The 17,824-nt window shown below is 48.2% G+C and overlaps 1 protein-coding gene across 1 annotated transcript in view; it reads left to right on the top strand.

Annotated features, from left to right (window-relative positions):
- Positions 1-17,824, top strand: part of TRPC7 (transient receptor potential cation channel subfamily C member 7) — a 130,882-nt gene that overhangs the window by 97,856 nt on the left and 15,202 nt on the right. The window contains exons 6-7 of the mRNA XM_015087611.3: positions 1,898-2,162; positions 16,843-17,038. Coding sequence (XP_014943097.3) covers positions 1,898-2,162; positions 16,843-17,038 — 461 coding nt within the window. The remainder of the gene's footprint in view (positions 1-1,897; positions 2,163-16,842; positions 17,039-17,824) is intronic.

Genomic DNA, 17,824 nt, shown 5'->3' with positions numbered 1-17,824 from the left:
CTTACTGCAGTATAGAAGCAGCTTTTATTATTACAGTTAAGGTTTAATATGGTAAATTATAGAAGGGAAAAAAAGAAATACCTTTTTGGTGTTTCTTCTAGAAGTCAAGTCGTTTCATGTTACCCAAATGTGTTATTTATCCTTAGAGAGTGACAGATACATTTGAGAAACATAATTTGTTCTCCTTACTTGTCTTTCCTGGACTTCTGAGTTATGACCTTGATGAGAACATAGAGTCTATAATTGTGTTGTACCTCCAAATGTAATTTAGAATGCACTCCATGGAACTTTGTAGCAAACAGAGGCCTGGCTTCCCTTACTAAATGTTTCTTACTGCTCTTTATTATTATAATTGTTTAACACAGTCTAGCTTTGAAAATAAAGAAAAAGTTTCCTCTTCTTCCATTTCCCTTAGGGTGCCAAGAATTGCTATGTAATCTCCTTGCTATCTGCATTTACCTGGCTCTGAAAAAGACCCCATACCCCAAATCCAATCTTTAAAATGGCAATAATAATATCTACTCTACAGGACTGTCACTAAAATCACAGCTAATGTACAGAGTAAGGGCTAATTTAGGTTTCTCAATGTTTCCCAATTGATGTTTCACTTAGCACTTCTCAACAGGGAGACTCTTGGCTTTTTTAGCAGAACAATTTTCGTGCTACGGGTCTGTCTGGAGCGATGCGGGATATTAGCATCCCTGTAATCCTCCTGCCCCAGCTTCGTGAAAACAGCCGACACCCACATACAGTTCCCCAGGATGAAGGCGCCGCCCTCACCCGAGAAACACTATACGTGCCAACACGTAGCAGGGAGCTTTTCAGTGACAGACACTGTTCCTTGCACCATTAGAACTGCAATAGGAACCTTCACAGCTCTGTTCTGCTGCAGGAAGACACTCGGGGCTGCTGAGACTCACATCAGAGACCACAAACAGAAACCTGACCGCCCAGGACAGGTCCCAGGACTCTGGCCACCTGGGAAAGCACTCTCATAGCAAACCTGGATGACTGGTCACCACTTTGGAGACCCTAGCTCAAACACAGAGCAACTCTTCCAGACACACACTGCCTGAGGAACAAAACCCCAGAACGTTTTCTCAGGAAAGATCCTTCAGATTGCCGGCCCTCATGGGTGCTCATCTGTTTCGATTTGTGGCTAGTCCAAACTTGTGGTATTTCCTTCAGTCATTTAACAAACACTTATCAACACCCATCGGGTGCCAGGCCCTAGGCTGACTACGCACTTTACATCCATGATTTCATTTTACCCCCCACTACAGCTCTCTGAGGTTGACGAAATTACACCCAGTTTACGAATGGAGAAAATCCGGCTCCAAAACGTTAACTGACTTGCTTGCCACCACACAGCATCTGCATAGAAAGGCCACTGTCAACCTCAGGTCTGTCTGACTGTAAGCCCATGCCCTGCCCCACCACCTCCTCGTGACGCTTCCCCAGTGACTGGAGCAGCCCCTGCTTGTGGAGCTCACACAATGGTAGGGAGGACAGAATAGGAAGCAGCACGGTAAGTTCCATGACAGAGGGTGCACAGATAACAAGGGAACCAAGGGGAACCGGGAGCCCATCTCAGTTTGTGGGAGTCACACAAGGCTTCCTGAAAGAGATGTCACTTGAGCAGAGTCTTAAAGGATGACCTGGAATGAGGTGGTCTTAAAGTGAGGGAAGAGCGCTCCAGCCAGATGGACTAGCACATTCCAAGAGGGAAGGTGTGGTACCTTCAGTGCATAGGAATCAACTTCAAGGGCAGGAATGGCAATGATGAGGTTAGAGGCCTCTAAAAATGCCTACCTGGTTTCTCCGCCAGAAAGAAGTCACTACAGCAGATCCTGCCCCCCCACCCACCCCACGAGTAACCCGGATTATTTTCTTTCAGCCAGGGACAAGTGGTGGCCTTCAGACCCTCAGATCATATCGGAAGGGCTGTATGCCATCGCTGTCGTGCTGAGCTTCTCCAGGATTGCATACATCCTGCCAGCCAATGAAAGTTTTGGACCCCTGCAGATCTCGCTGGGGAGAACTGTGAAAGATATCTTCAAGTTCATGGTCATTTTCATCATGGTATTTGTGGCCTTCATGATTGGAATGTTCAATCTGTACTCCTACTACCGAGGTGCAAAGTACAACCCAGCGTTTACCACGTACGTGAGTAACCCAGGGCGGGTCTCCCTGCCCCCTCCCCCCAGGAATCTTTAGGAGTCTCTTCCAGGTGGCCCCTGGCACATGTTTCCTTGGTGTTTCTACAAATTAACAGCAACTTTATCCAAGGGCAGCTTAGAGTTCAGGTTCTGGAGTTGAAAGAATCCAGTTTTTACTCTGTATTAGACCTTCATTTTTGCCACTTACGTTCCTCAACTTCTCTCACCTTTAGTTTTCTCTTCTTTAAAATGAGGATAGAAATAATACCTGCTTAATAGGGCTAGTCTGAAGATTCATTGCAAGGATACAGCTTATTCTCAATACATGAAAGCAAGGACTATTACTACCGTTCTTGCATTTGCCTGTGTTGCCTAAAAAACAGAGCCCAGGGCCAACGTGGCATGCCAGCGCTTTACTGGAGAAAGGCAGTCGCAAGCCAAACAAAATAAGACTGAAGGAAAGAAGAAAGTGGGGGGTGGGAAGGAGAGCAGATACAGGGTGCTGACCTAGCCACCATCTATCACAACGTACAGCATGGTCATGACATACTCTCTGGGAAGATTATATGGAAATACCACATCTCAGAATAGCCCATCAGGATGAGAAATAGCCAGTTGATCAGCCACAGCCTTTCCATCTGCTATCTTCCATTAGTCACATTCGAAAACAAAAAGATTCACTCCAGAGAACACCAACTCACCTAGCACCTTGAAGACAGCCCTGGGGGAGCCATATCCACAAAGCATGAGAGATAGGTCTTCGTGTCGGTACGCTCAGCCGCCCTCTGCACCTGGCCAGGTGAACCAGTGACAGTGCAGGGACACTGAACAAGTCCGGCGACATCGTGTGCATCAGCAGCAGCTGGGAAGGCCCAGGCAGGGAGGCAAGAGGCATGGGTACAAGCAGAGGCAAGGTGCTGTCAGGTCGACTGACATTAGGGTCCAGTAGCGGCTGCTGCCCGCAGAGCAAGATAGTGCCGTGGCCTCCTGCGTGGAGGTGGTGTTGGAGCTCACTGAACCTGTGTCCACGCAGAGCCAGGGCTCTTCCCCTCTGCAGGCGATGCCAGGCAGTCTCCTGGAGGGCCATCAGTAGCATGAGCAGTGGTCTAGTGGAAGACTCAAGGAGACCTGAGTTTACAGCATGACAAGGGCGTTTACTAGCTGATGGCTATATGCCAGGTCACTCGATTTATCCATGCCTCTGTGTCCTCACCTGGAAAATGGAAATGACGCTCTGCCTTGTTCATAAATCCCTTTAGGAATACTTGAAATGGTTGTGCAAAGGGCCCACAGCACACAAGTATTACTGGTCTAGGTCTTCTCCTTGTCCCACCCAGGCTCAGAACTTCCCCCTGCTTCTTCAAGCTCCCACCCAGAATCTTGAAGGAAGGACAGTCAGACCTCCAGGCAGAAGCACAGCAGCTGGGACCTGCAGGGCCAGCACTTCCTGACATGGGTCCCCAGGAATCCTAAGTGGCCCAGAATTTGTTTCCCGGCCAGTAAAAATGGCTGAGCCCAGCCACTGAGGTTCCCTGAGCAATTCCCAGCTTGCAGCCCTTCTCCTGGAGAAATCACCTATCAGGGGAAGACACTTAGCGCCGAGAACCCAAACCAAGAACAACGAGCAACACTGTACCCCTGAGCTCAGAATCATGGACTCGGCTGCCTGGCCCACAAGACCTACCTAGAAGGGCGGGACCCTGGTGCTGCTGAGCCACAGAAGCGGTTACTCTCTGGCACAGAGTAGTTCTGTTTACAAAGAGCAGGTGCCTAGCCCAGGGCTGAGAAACGCACCGGAGAGATGCCCGGCTCTGCCCTCAGCCCACAGCAGCCCAAGGCTCAGACAGACCAGGTTTCAGACTGAGCTCTCCTCTTCCCAGAGGGGAAGTGGGCCGCGTGGCCTTGGGCAAGTGCTTAAATCCCCTGGGCCTCAGTGTCCCCAGGTCTGAAGTAAGAAGACCAAGATGACCAACCTCACAGGATTGGAATCAACAGTATCAAATGCAGGGCATGGTGTACAAGGAAGCTCCAGTGAATGGCAGTGGGGAATAAGGAAGCGGGGGAGGGTTCACTGCAAGAGCAGACACCTGGGTACTGATTTGGCTCGACAGGACCCTTTCTGAGCAGCAGCCTCGTTTACAAACTGTTGTGCAGATGAGGCCAAGTATATTATTGAATCAGCCGGACTACTTTACATGACTCCAATACTCAGTGATTAGCTGTTGCAGGAACGAAATAAGCTTGAATCACCCAAAGGCAAGTTCGCTCTAGATCCGCTAGATGTACCCACTCAGCATGGGATGTGGGGGTTATTGAACAACAGTCACGATGTCCACCAATGAACAAAGGCTCTTAACGCTCTTTGGTCGGGCCTCGGGGTCCCTCCTATGTTTCCAGTCTAGCACAATGCCTCGTGCACGCGGTATGGCTCACTAAATTCTTTGTGAACAAGAATGACGGAGTGAACAGGGGAAACAAAGCCAGGTTCTAGGCAGTAGAGTTATCCAAAGACTGGGGATCTGACCGTGTGAACTTCTGTTCCTTTTCTCAGAAAGGACCCTGGGTATTCTGTGCAAGCCCTCTCCCTGTTCCTCACAAGGAGCCTGTACTACTGGCCCACAGTTGCTCAGAAGGTCAGTGCCAGGACACAGGAGAAAATGAAAAAGGTCAGACCTAAGAGCAGGGCTCACCTGGCCACAATTCCCAGCTAGACGCACCACCGCTAATCTCTAGAAGGAATCAGTGGGAATCAGGAAAGTCATGGGAAAAGATGAAAGCAGAAGAAAGGGGCAATGCGGTCGGCTTGTTCCATGTCCTGGGAAGCGAATGGAGACCTTCCAGACACGAGAGATCCAACCGAAGAGGACCCAGGCCCTCCAGGATGGGGAAGGGAAGAAAAGGTGTGGCAGAGGCAAGCACAGTGGAGAAAGGACAGGGAATTTATGGCCTTGGCAGTTCCTAAAATGGGATGTGCAGCTGTCAGGGCATGTGATTGAACAGGAAACAGTCAATAGAGAGGTGAAGTAGAGAAGAAAGAATGGATTTTTGTAAATGTCATCTTTCACCCTTTGACTGCTGTCTAGGGTGGTTCCCCTAAGAGATCTTTGATAAGCAAAAAGCCACGTTAGGATGAATGACATGTGCACTTTCAGGGACTCAGAACTGTGTACCAACTATGCTGGTGGTAAAGTTGAATGACCCCCTCTCAGGTGAATGTGTGCTCGTCCCCAGACCACCCTGCCTAGCTCCAGATCTTCCCTCTAGACCTCCCACAGGCTGGGGGCTTCTCTCCTGTAGAATTTGGAGCTTGTAGGGTAAGATGGGTCCCCTCATCTGCTTCTAAAGAGTCAGAAGACTCAATCCTCCAGAAAGGAAATCTGGGCTGGAACACACCAGGCATCACCCCTCCCTTCACTGGTCCCCCAGCCCCACACCTGCCATGTTCAAGGACAGCTGGGGTTCCTAAAGGCTGTTCAGAGCCCACTTTGGAAGTCGGCTGTGAGGCACCAAGAGACAGCTGCCCCATCAGAGCCCTGCTCACTGCTCACCCTAGGGGTGCAGTCCCCCAGTTTAGATCACAATAGCCAGTTCCCCCATCTCACCAAGTTACAGGCTGTCCCAAATGACAGGCTGGGAACAAAAGGAAAGAGAACAAAGGTTTCAGAGCCAATTGCAGACCCTCAGGCCTCAGCCCAGACCTGAACTCAGCCCAGACCCCCAAGTGTTCCAGTTCTTCCCTCCCCACCCCAAATTCCCGTTCCATCCATCCAGCAGACCTCGGTGAGGGGGTTAGAAGAAAATAGACAGACTGAACTATTTCTGCTCAGGTATTAATAAATGCACAGTAGGAACAGTCTTAAGTGAGATCAGTGGTTCTCAAACCACATAACCCTCTAGAGAAACGGCTGAACTGAGGACTTCCGAGGTCCCACCCCCTAGAGACTCTAATCGCAAAAGTTCCAGGGCAGGGCCCAGAAGTCTGGATTCACAAGCCAGTGGGGGTTCTGTGAAGGTGGTCTGAGGGCTACAGGGTGACAAACGCTGATGCTATCCAACCTCATTACTCAGATGGGGACAAAGAGGCCGCTCTCAGCGGTGTGTATTTCAAAAGCAAAGGGCTTGTTCACCTCAGTAAATGTCTCATTGGTAGACTCTCAGGCTCTGCAAGTGGGATTTGTTTTTGTAAGTACGAGTCAGAATAGGTAGCCAAGTCCTGTCAGCTCCGGAGTCCGATCCTATGAACGCTTCGCAACGTGTCAGCCTCCGTCCACTTCAGAACCCAGGGCACTCTCAAAGGGCTGGGTTATTTTTCTCAGTCGCTTCTGTGTCGGGGCGCCGGCTGAAGGGGGGCAGGGAGGTGAGGGCATGGGTCATTGGCTGGTGAGCTGGGCCTGTCTGGGCATGACAGATAGTGCACCTGCTGGCAGCTCATTATCTCTAAGCTGCTCCTATGAGAAACTGTGAATGACCGAAGGGGAGGAAGAGACAGCGCTCAGACAAGTTTTATGCTCTCAGAGTACAAAATCAAAGTATTCCAAGACAGGGGTCAGGAAGTAGAGACAAAGTTGAAAAAGTCGCCAGAGAGTGCTCTTCTTTAAGCAAGTCTTTAAGAAAAGTTGCTGATTCTGTTAGGAATTTTGTTCTTATTACGAACACATCTTTAACTTTATCGTGGAAGTCAGCAGACAAAGAGGATCTGCCTTTTGAGGGGGTTGTTTTGAGATTTTCAGCTTACAGACTGTATGGAAACCATGGGGTTCCAGCACTCTGGTTACAGTGTTAGAGAGACCAAAAGCCCTGGGCTGGCTGATGAAACACAGCTAGGCAAGAATGCCTACAAAAAGGGTTGGCTTGGGTCACTTAGATGTCTTAGTTGGTTAAGTGTCCAACTTCAGCTCAGGTCATGATCGTCTGGTTTGTGAGTTCGAGCCCCATGTCAGGCTGTCTGCTGTCAGCAAAGAGCCCACTTCTTTGTATCCTCTGTCTCTCCTCCCCCCTTTCTGCCCCTCCCCCATGCTCTCTCTCTCTTTCTCTCAAAAATAAGTATTTTTTTTAAAAAGGTAGGTTTCCTTGTACTCTGATTGTGACCATAGCAGGACAGGGACACACAGAAGAACAGGAGCAACGGGGGGCAAAGAGGTGGAAGTGAAATTATTAGCCAAAAATAATACCTCTCCTAAGGTTATTCTGTCTCCCCAGGACTCATTTTCATGGAAGGAGTTTCAGCAGTGTAAGCAAAATCAGAAGCTTCTGTTTTCCATGACGGTTATGGAAAATTTCCACATACTATAAAGGGAGAGATTCATATGGCCGCCAGGGGCAGGAGGTGCTGATTCAGCTCCCCCAGCCCCATGGGGTCACAGAATAACCAGGTCCTCCTTCCTGGAGGGGCACTGGGGCTGGGGCAGAAGCTCCTGAAGACTCTGCCCCACATAGCCCACTGCACCCCAGAACTGCTGTGTCACCCTGTTGCTGAACAATTCGCGACACACACATGATCTACACTCTCACTTAATCCTCCCAAGACTGGACTGACACAGACACTACTACCCAAAAACTAAGGTTCAGAGAGACATTAGGCTTTCCCAAGACTCCAGAGCCAAGAAAAGGACCTGAACTCAGATCTGCCTGACTCCTATCCTTGACCTGAAATTCCCAAGAGTGGGATCCCCACCCCCACACCACAGCTCCAAAGTCAAGGGTGAGTCTCTGTAAAAGTTGGGTGACTTTCCTGTGGCACTAAACTCTACAGAAGATCCTACTGGATTCAGATGTACCTATTGTTGAGAACCTGAGAGCTCTACATACCTTATTTCTAAATATCTCTTGATTTCAGCTCAGGTCATGATCTCACGGTGTGAGATCAAGCCCTGCATTGGGCTCTGCATGGGTGGCACATAGCCTGCTTGGGATCCTCTCTCTCTCCATCTCTCTCTCTCTCTGCCCCTCCCCTGCTCACACTCTCTAGATAAACATTAAAAAAAAAGACTATCCTCCTGTCCCTGAGGAACTCATAAACAAGTGGGGAATTCAAAAAAAAAATAGCATCATTATTTCCCCACATCAAAGGGTACTTGGGCAGCACGGTGAGGAGGAAGTGCTGAACTGTGCCCAGCACGGTCAGGGAAATGTTTATGGAGAGGGTGGCCTTGAAGGATCTTGGAGGATGACTAGGAAGTCATTCAAAGTAAAGGAGCAGAGAATTTTTGGAGAACTTCCCATAAGCAGGAGTTTGGGGAAATGAGAGATTACATAAAATAATCCAGGAGCATCCAGGTCGTGAAGGACTTTACGAGTCCGGAAAGGCTGGGGCACCTGTTTGAAGGGTGCTTTGGAAGGGGTGAGACGGGAACCCCAAGATCGAGATTTTATCATGAGTGAAAACACCCACAGCCCCTCCCCTCAAGGAACTTGCAGACTGGCTGGGAAGATAGGTCACAGGAATGAGGGCATGTTTACAAAATGAGATGCCCTGAGAGAAAGGACTTTAAAAGAAGGGCAGCTCCCAGGAGAGCTGAACTAGGTCCATTAGGTGGCTGCAGCAGGGAGCCATGGGAGGGAGGACAGGACCCTGACCTGGGCAGTGCCCGGGGGATGGAGAAAGGAGATGGAAAGGGACCCTGGGGAGGCAGGAGTGGAGATGTGATGACTGACTGAACATGGGGATTCTGAGGGAAGGAGGATGTTCTTTGGGTTTTGACAGTTGGAAGGCCCTAGAAGGACCTGGGGGAGGCCATCTGGAGGATCACAGGATGGAGAGAAAGGCAAGAGCCCTGGTGGCTCAGGGGAGAGATGGGGGCTTCCACCATCCCCAGGAACCATAGCCAGCAGAGCCGAAGGCAAACACTCAGATCCAGGCAGACGCCTGAAAGTCTGTGTCCTAAGGGGTTGGAGGAAGTGTAGGGCCTTGGGAAGGAAGGCCCCATGCTCACAGCGCCAGGGGCCAAGCAGAGACTTGCCAAAGGAGCAAAGTAGGCTCTTCAGCTAAAAATGCCATATTGTTCTTTGTAAACAGAAGAGAAGAGCCTGAGATTTCCCTGGCCCGAGGAAGAGACAAGAAAGGGAGACAGATGAGCCATACAAGCCCTGAGATGTCTAAAAAGCAGTGATGAACCCCAGGGGAGGAGGGCCTCCTGACAGCAAAGGGTCATAGGGCCAGGAAGGATCTGGCTACAGAGGAGGTCCTGCTGGGGCAGCAGAGGCTGGATGCTATTGCCCACTAGTAAGACTCTCTATAACCAAGCGCTAGGTGAGAGAAACCAGGGAAAGCCCACATTGTGGCATCGCCGGACTGTGGCCTGCTGCCATGCACACTCTTCTGGCCCAGCCCGATGAATGTGTCTGTAGGTGGGAACCAGGAACGGAACCGGCCAGCTGGGCTTTAGAGGGGACACATTCTCCCAGGATTCCGGGTCAGTGGTGAAATCTGGGCATCTCTCATACAGAAGTGTTATGTCATAGTTTACTATATTCTGAAAGCTATAATCTCGCCTTTCATCTTTGAAATTCAAGCTAGGCGTAAGGGTTTGGGGGAATAAGGGGGCTTATTATGGCCTCTGTCATGGGGGAAAAATAGTAGGAAGGTTCTGAAACTTGGCAAAGCAGGCAGCAGGGGTCACTGAATGGGGTCCGGGTCAGGCTCAGAGAGGCCGGGCATCTGGAAATGATCGTTATGTTTCAAAAAAATAGTTTGAGTCTAATATAAGTTCTCATCTTTGCATAATTCTCCAGGAAGTGATAAAAACATAGATCTTTTCCCGGACCAGTTCAGAAGCATGAGTGCACCCATTATGGCAGCACTGTACTCTCATATGATGTTCATTTAGCCTGCTCTTCCTGCTTATTCGTGACATGACATTTTAAAAGCCTGGTTGGTACCTTTAAGCTTCTGGAACAGGCTGGGAGCCCACAAGTTCATGAGCGAAAGAAAAGCTTGAGGATAGAAAGAAGATGTGCTCTCTTCGATGGCAGCTTCATAGCATATTTCCAGGCCCTGCTCCACATCTCCCATCTTGTTCTCAAACCGACCATCGCCACGTTACTATGGAGAGAGCCCTACCTTTCTATTCACTAACACTCGATCCTAGGGTGGCAATAAGAATGATCAAATTGCCCTTCCTCAAAGCGACAGAGTGACAGGAAACGGCTGTCCATGGTTGGCTCTAGAGATATTATCAGAAGCGCTATTCCTTGGGTGGGTCTGAAGCCGGCCAGCTAAGACCAAGTCACCTCGTGCCTCGGTTTCCCAGCATTCAATCATTTATTGATAAGTGTTTACTGAGTCCCTCCTATGAGCCGGGGCGGGGGGTGGGGGGGAGCGCATGTCTGGGCACCCATGACAGAGCAGTGTGCAAATCAGTAGGCCCTGCCCTCATGGAGGTCACATTCCTCCATGGACGGGAAAAGAAGGACAAGAGGCAAAAAAAAAAAAAAAAAAAAAAAAAAAAAATTTAAAAACTAAAACAGAGATAAAGAAGATCATTATAGAGTAAATGCGGAAGGCTAGGAAAGAAATAAAAACACTGAACGCAAGAGTAAGCTAGGGAGGCCTCCTTCAACAAGGGCATCAGGCCCTGTCTGAGCCCCTGATAATCAAGTTTGCAGCGTGATGCCTGAGGAGAATGAGGGGCGGCCACTGGCCACTCATAGAGAAGGGGGAAGGGCCTTCCAGGCTGAGGGAACACTCTGGCTGCAGTCAGGGAACCCTCAGGGAGTCAGACTATGAGGGGCCTTGAGGCATCCTCAGTGACTGAATGGATCCTTTGAGGGAAAACCACTAAAGGGGAGGGGAAGGTTCCCACTGCTATTTTCAAAGGATTATGCGGACAGTTGATTGTAGGCTGTGCGAGACTCTCAGCCTGATGCTGGAGCCTAATGCAGTAAAGAAAGAAAAAACACGTAATAACAAGATCAGTAACATTCATCGCATATTTGTTACCTGCCAGGCAGTATTTTAATGCGCTTCACAAAGCATTTGAATTAATTCATCTAATCCTCACAACAGCCCTATGAAGGAGAAACTGTAGAGTTTTCCCATTTTACAGCTAGAAAAACAGAGGCCTGGAAAGGCTGTTATTTGGCCAGAAGCTCACATTCAAAGTCAGGTTTGCCTAACTCAGAAACTGCTTCTGACTACCTCCCCATACCCTACCTGTCCTGACAGTGGGGTCAGTGCTCCACATTCTGTACTAGGGTCTGGAGTTCCAAGGGTGAAGAAGACACAGCTCTGCCCTCCAGGAGCAACCAGGGCCCCAGTATGAGTAAGTCCGGGCTGCACAGGGTTTGTGGACCCCCGTTCCCTGGCACTGATTCTGGGGCCAGCCTCGTCTATTTCTGGACACTCTAAATCAAACTTCTCATTTAGGACCCGGGATAAACCAAGAGGTAATTCAGGGACACAACCTTGCAGAACATGAGGGGCAAGGTTCAGACTTCCTTGGGTGTCTGCCTCTCTCCGCTCCTTTGAGCCTGGCCCGGCAGCCCTGGGTCCCCACAACCGGGCATTAGAGAAACCCAGTGCTCGTGCAGGGTCTCTGTATACTCCAAGCTCTGTCATCCATCCTCCCAGCCGGGATGGCAGGCAAGCATCATCTCTACCTCAGCAGATCTCTAGCACAGGACCCGCTATTGTCTTCCCAACTTGAGAAGCAGCCTTTCGGGAGCTAGTCTCCTGCTTAATTTTAGCCTGCTATGTGCAGCTTTGGGTAGATAACCGAACTGAACTGTTTGGGGGAATGGGGGGGGGGTGCTGGGCAGAGTTCCACCGCCCGTGGGGAGGGCATCATGACATTCTGAAGAAGTGGCAATTTTCCTAACAATCTCCCCAAACCCTCGCCTTGTTGATCAGTTTGTTCTCTGAAACCCATACACAACCGCCTCTTCGGGCAACATGTTATTAAAGCCCCATTATCCAGGCGAGACAGACCTGGGAGAGAACTGATTACCATGCCCCGGCCTTCTGCCTGACAAATCAGTCCCAGCCTTCCCCCGACACACACCCCCGCACAGTGGGAGCAAGGGTGAATCACAGCCTATTCAACATCACTCACAGGCGCTTTTCCTCTGTTCCTTCATTAGGAGCACTTCTTATGCTAGGCTGGCCTATTGACTCAACTTTTCAGTCCCTTCCAATACAAGCCAAGAGTCAAATGCCGCAAGACAGCCTGGGCTGGAGAAGCCAGAAAGAGGATTTGCATGAAATCAAGGGTTTGTGATGATCTTTGCAGGTAGGAAGGAAGATGGGCTTTTTCAGTGAGGTCAATAAGCACCTGAATTATTAGCTACATTCAGCCCTGTGTGGCAGCACCAGAGGGGTTGGTGTGATGCCGGGTAAGGCCAGGCCAGCAGAGCACGCGTGCCTTCTACAGCCTTGCAGCATTCTGTCACCTAGCTGGGGTTGCTTTAGACTGGGACCTCCACAAGGACAGAAGCAAGGTCTGGGGTACACTGCCTGGCACACAGAGTTCAGTGGATATCTGGCAAATAAACGAACAAAAATAACAGCTACCATCTTTTGGACTTGCTTTATGTACGTTGCATAAGGACGTTCGGTCAATCTTCATGGCAACTGAGTAATAGAGCACCTCTATGCCCTTTCACAGATGAGCAAAGCGAGACCCAGAGAGGTTTTGTAACATGCCCGGACTCACACAGCCAGTACCTGGTGGAGCTGGGATTTGAACCCAGCCACGCACCTCTGCTCTTACTTACTACCCCTCCAGCTATGTCTGTGAAGCTTCTTGTGATGGACACAGTTGAGGGAATCTGTGACAAACTCGGTAGACAGGCAGAGTGGTTTGGAAGAGGATGTGGAACCGATGACCACTACCTCTGGGAGTAAGGAACCTCACATTTAGCCTTGAGACCAGCTGGTTGACACTAGGGGCTTTGTGTGAGACAAGTGGCTTCACGGCGATTATCAGCCAAGCCAGTTCCAAGACCCTATCTTCCTGAAAGACAGCCCCCAACCTCCACAGTGACTGGCCTTCTGCCCCATGCCCTAGGTCCCCAACTCCTGAAAATTGTGGCTAATAATTAATACATAACTCAGAGAGCATCATAACCTCATGAAACACTGAGGCCAGCTTCCGTGCCCACGCTCTTGACACTTGTAATATACTACTGGCTTCTTTCCAAGGCCAGCCTTCTGAGAATATATTATGGTGGGTTTCCAAGGTCAAAGTAACACAGCCTTTTCCTACTCGGGGCAATGAGGACACGTTTCATTTATTTCCTGCCACATATTAAACCAGAAGATGCCGCTAGCATAGCATTTCAAGTTAACTGTGAAGCTCTACTTACCATAAAAAGCATCAAGTTTTCATGGAAGTTTCTTTCCCCCCCTTTTGCTTCCTGCTAGGATGTCTGCCATTTTCCTGTTGATTTATAAGATCTCTTTATATAAGAAAGACATCCAGTGTCTGCCACCGTATCACAGATAAAATTTCTTTTCTCACTTAGTCTTTTGCATTTCATTGTTCGTTATTATGCCTTTGTTGTATACATGTAAAGTTTTACGGGGTCAAATCTCCCCATCTTTCCCTATCTTCTGAAATGTCTCCCAGCCCAAGATTATATAAATAACAGTATTTTATTCTTTTTTTTTTATTTTGTCATTTTGTAACATTGACCTCTTCGATTGCATTCAGAATTTACTTATATGGCTTGAGCTATGGGTAAAATATTGTACTGACTACCGTTTAGCTAATTGCACATAATTCAGCCCCTAAGGTCCCTCCTGAGAAACAACAAGAAAATTAATCTATTCAGTTAATCCAGTTCATGTCAAGAAGGGTAAGTACACAAGAAAGACCCAACAGATACCAAGGATGAATCTAGCCATTTTGGATTATTCATGCTGATGGACCCAGCTTTTCCTAAAAGGAGGTCTTTGCTATGACAACCCATTTTTCCCCATAATAGGGGGACACAGGGTTAGGGACACTCCCTAAAGAGTTTATGAGAGATTGTTAAAAACGTATACTTTGGCTAAGACCCCTTCCTGCCCAGTCAGGTGCATATGTTAATGCGCTGGAGGGGGTCACTTTCATGCTGGGGTCATAGCCAAATTCTGATGCAGAGACGAATCTTTAAAATATAGAAATGAAACAGGTATGAAGATTGTCTGGAAGCCAGATAACCAAAAGGATCAGCAGTCCAAGGGGGCAGGAGTAGAATCTGATGGAGGAGGAGCTGAGCCACGAATTGGATTTAGGGATCTGTAAATATTCTTTTACTAGAACACATACCGCTTAGCGGGCTAGCTCTGCCTCCTTCAGATTATTCTGTTACATAGAATGCCTAGGCGAAGGCATCAAGGATAAATCAGAGCTTAGTGGCAAAATTCATAGGAAGAAGCAAATGAGAAAAAAAAAAAAATACATGCTGAATCTAGGCCAGTTTCCCTAATCAAAATTCAGAAGACTTTCCCTGAATGTTCTATAATTGCCTGCGTCATTTGTGTCAGCCAAAGGTTTGCGGGGTTTTCCGAGGTAAGCAATGGAAGATGAATTTCTGTAAAGCATCTCCCAGTTGCATATGTTATCCGTTTCTTAGGACGTTCATGGTAAGTGCACAAATCCTGGACCAATGCCTGCCTGCCCAGTCCCTTGCTGAGATAGTGTGCCCTCCGGTTTTCTGCTGATCCGATTAGGAAGGGAACAACTGTCAGAGAGATCACATTCTGCTGTCTCCTTCCAGTTTGGGATTTGGGGCTCATCCACGGGTTCTCTGCCACTGTTTCCTTCCACTAGGGTGATAGCCAAAAGCTTACCTCTTAATCGAAGGCAATACCTGCATGGAATCATGCCCACACACTGAGTGCCATCTTTTCCACACAAAATGGATGCTTTATCTCACAGGAAGAATAACATCTTTCTCATAATAGCATCAGGAGCTGGGGCTCTAAAAGAATGGCCTGATACCCAGTCATTACTTCCAAACCCCTCACTAAATTCCTTCCTATTAAAAGTAAAATGAATCAAATATTCCAACCTCACAGTTTTCAAAGAAACCAGAAACAAGTGATGACAACAAAAACCCACTTCAATTTTCAGTTTTCAGACTCGGGGATGCATAGGGAATGAGTCAAACAGCTGGCTAGACGCACACATACACGTACGCCCACACGTACTCACACACAGGAGAGCTGAAAATTCATGCGAGTCAGAGCTGGATTTTTAGCCCAAGGGACAAACACTAGTATTTTTGTACATCTTGTCAAATAAATACCAGTCCTTAAGAAACGCTGATATTTTTTTGAGATCTAGCTAATCCTGGCCACTGTGGGTGAATGTTGAAAACCTGAAATGTTAAAGAGAAAAAAGAAAGTGCTTTCTCATCATGTACCTCAAAACTAGATGCAGAAGAACTGCCTATAACCCTTCAGATGTTACCAGATGCACGGGTGTGTTCTAAACCACCCAACCCAAACCCAGCTTTCTCATTGGATTCTATGTTGTAAACCTCACGCGGGGACCTAGCCACGAAGTATAGACCGTGAAACATGCTTGGATCTGACTGTAAACACTAGGGTATTCTCATAAGTTCATAGTCTCTAAAGAGTCAAAGATCAGTGTCCTAAAAGCCAGATCTTCCCCGCAATGCCCTCCAAACACATGGAATGTCAACCCTGAGTGAGCTGTAGGGTGAGGCTTAGACAGTTGCCTGGTAAATGTGAATAATACGGACACACCAAACTCCCTATTCTCGTAACTCAACTCCAGTTGAGAGGATGTGAGTTATGTGGCTGGCCTCACTATCCAGAGCCAGGGGGTGGGAAAGCGTGGTAGTTAGAAGTACATGCTTTTGGAGACCTCAGATGTGCGTGGGCCTGCACCCCACCTTCCGGTAGGGCGCCACTGAGAAAGGGTGAGGCTCTGAGTGCCCGTGCTTCCATATGTAAATGGAGGTAGTAAGATGATCACGAGGCTTAAGTGAGCTGCTCTGTGACCAGGGCCAGGAACCGATGATGCTGCCTCTAACAGTGGACACCATCCTTTCCCCCAACATTCACGTGGGGCTGGGAGGTCTGAGAAGAGACACCCAAGAGGAGATTTTAGGAAGAATGTGCTTTCTGAGGCTGATAGCATATAAGAACAAACATGTGCCCTGGTGTTGAATTTTAAATGTTTAATTTTTTAATTTTTAAAAATTAATTTTAAATATTTAAATGTTTAATTAGGGGCCCCTGGGTGACTCAGTCGGTAAGGCATCCGACTTCAGCTCAGGTCATGATCTCAGGGTTTGTGAGTTCCAGCCCCGCGTCGGGCTCTGTGCTGACAGCTCAGAGCCTGGAGCCTGCTTCGGATTCTGTGTCTCCCCTTCTCTCTGCCCCTCCCCTGCTCATGCTCTGTCTGTCTCTGTCTCTCAATAATAAATAAATGTTAAAAAAATTTTTTTAAATAACTTTTAAAAAATGTTTAATTACTTGCAAGATTAAAACAATACCATAGCCCAGAGTCCCAATAGATGGACTGAATGGAAAAGAAAGAGACTGCCCTTTATAATATTTTTGTCAAAGTCTTCTTAGAAATCTGAACCTGCTATTATTTCAGAAGACCTGTCTCCACCAGCCAGCCCAGCCCCACTCCTGGATAACCACCAAAGTCTGGGTGATGGGAACTTTTGTGCAAAGAGTGTTAGCAGATGCAGAACTGCCTGAAGAGACTGTCTTTCATTACAGGGTTGAAGAAAGTTTTAAAACCTTATTTTGGTCCATCTTTGGCTTGTCTGAAGTCATCTCGGTGGTGCTGAAATACGACCACAAATTCATCGAGAACATTGGCTACGTTCTTTACGGCGTTTATAACGTCACCATGGTGGTCGTGCTGCTCAATATGCTAATAGCCATGATCAACAACTCGTATCAGGAAATTGAGGTAAGACCAGCTAAGTGAAACTGTTCTCTACCCTTTGGTTTAATTTGCGTGGCTGTTTGCCGCAGTGAGGGTAATGATATTAGAAGCCCGTGAGTTATTACATGTGAAGCCGGAACAGCAAATGACCAGCATTCTTCCCACGGGGCTCCAAGGAGCTCTTTCGATCAACCCGCCACGTGGCAGGGTGCCCACCACACATAAAGTGGCCCAACAAGGGCGAGAAGAATCAGGGTTTGAAGCTTCCCTCTTTCACGTGTCCCCTCAGGACAGCATGCAGGAGGCCCATGGCAAACTGGAATGACTGTATCTTTTAGCCAACACTCCCTCTGCCTCTCACATATTATTTATTAAATGCCTACTGTATGAAATGCCTGTGCTTAGGCACTGGTGACACACAGACAACTAAGATAGTCCCTGCCCTCTAAGAACTCTGTCCTTTGAGAAAAACAGATACATCAGTCAACAAAGTGCAGTGTCCTGGGCCCTGCACACCCAGAGAAGTCTTACCAGGTGCACGAGATCGGCAGCAGAGAAGCATCCAGAGATGATGCGTGAAGGCCATTCGAGGACTAATACAATTTTTCCAGATAGCTAAGGGAGTGCAGAGAATGTATCAGAGGAGGCGGCTTATCAAAATCTAAAAGGCACATACCATAAGCTAGTGATTGCAGCCTTTTGGGGAAGAGCAAGAAGTTAAAAACAAACAAATGAGCATTAACAGGAATCTAATGAAGTGGATTATAATGCATCTGAACATCAAGATGCTGTGTGGCTTGTAGAAAGAAC

The sequence above is a fragment of the Acinonyx jubatus genome, chromosome A1 (genome assembly GCF_027475565.1).
Source record: "Acinonyx jubatus isolate Ajub_Pintada_27869175 chromosome A1, VMU_Ajub_asm_v1.0, whole genome shotgun sequence".
NCBI lineage: Eukaryota > Metazoa > Chordata > Mammalia > Carnivora > Felidae > Acinonyx > Acinonyx jubatus.
This window is presented reverse-complemented; position numbering and strand designations above follow the sequence as displayed.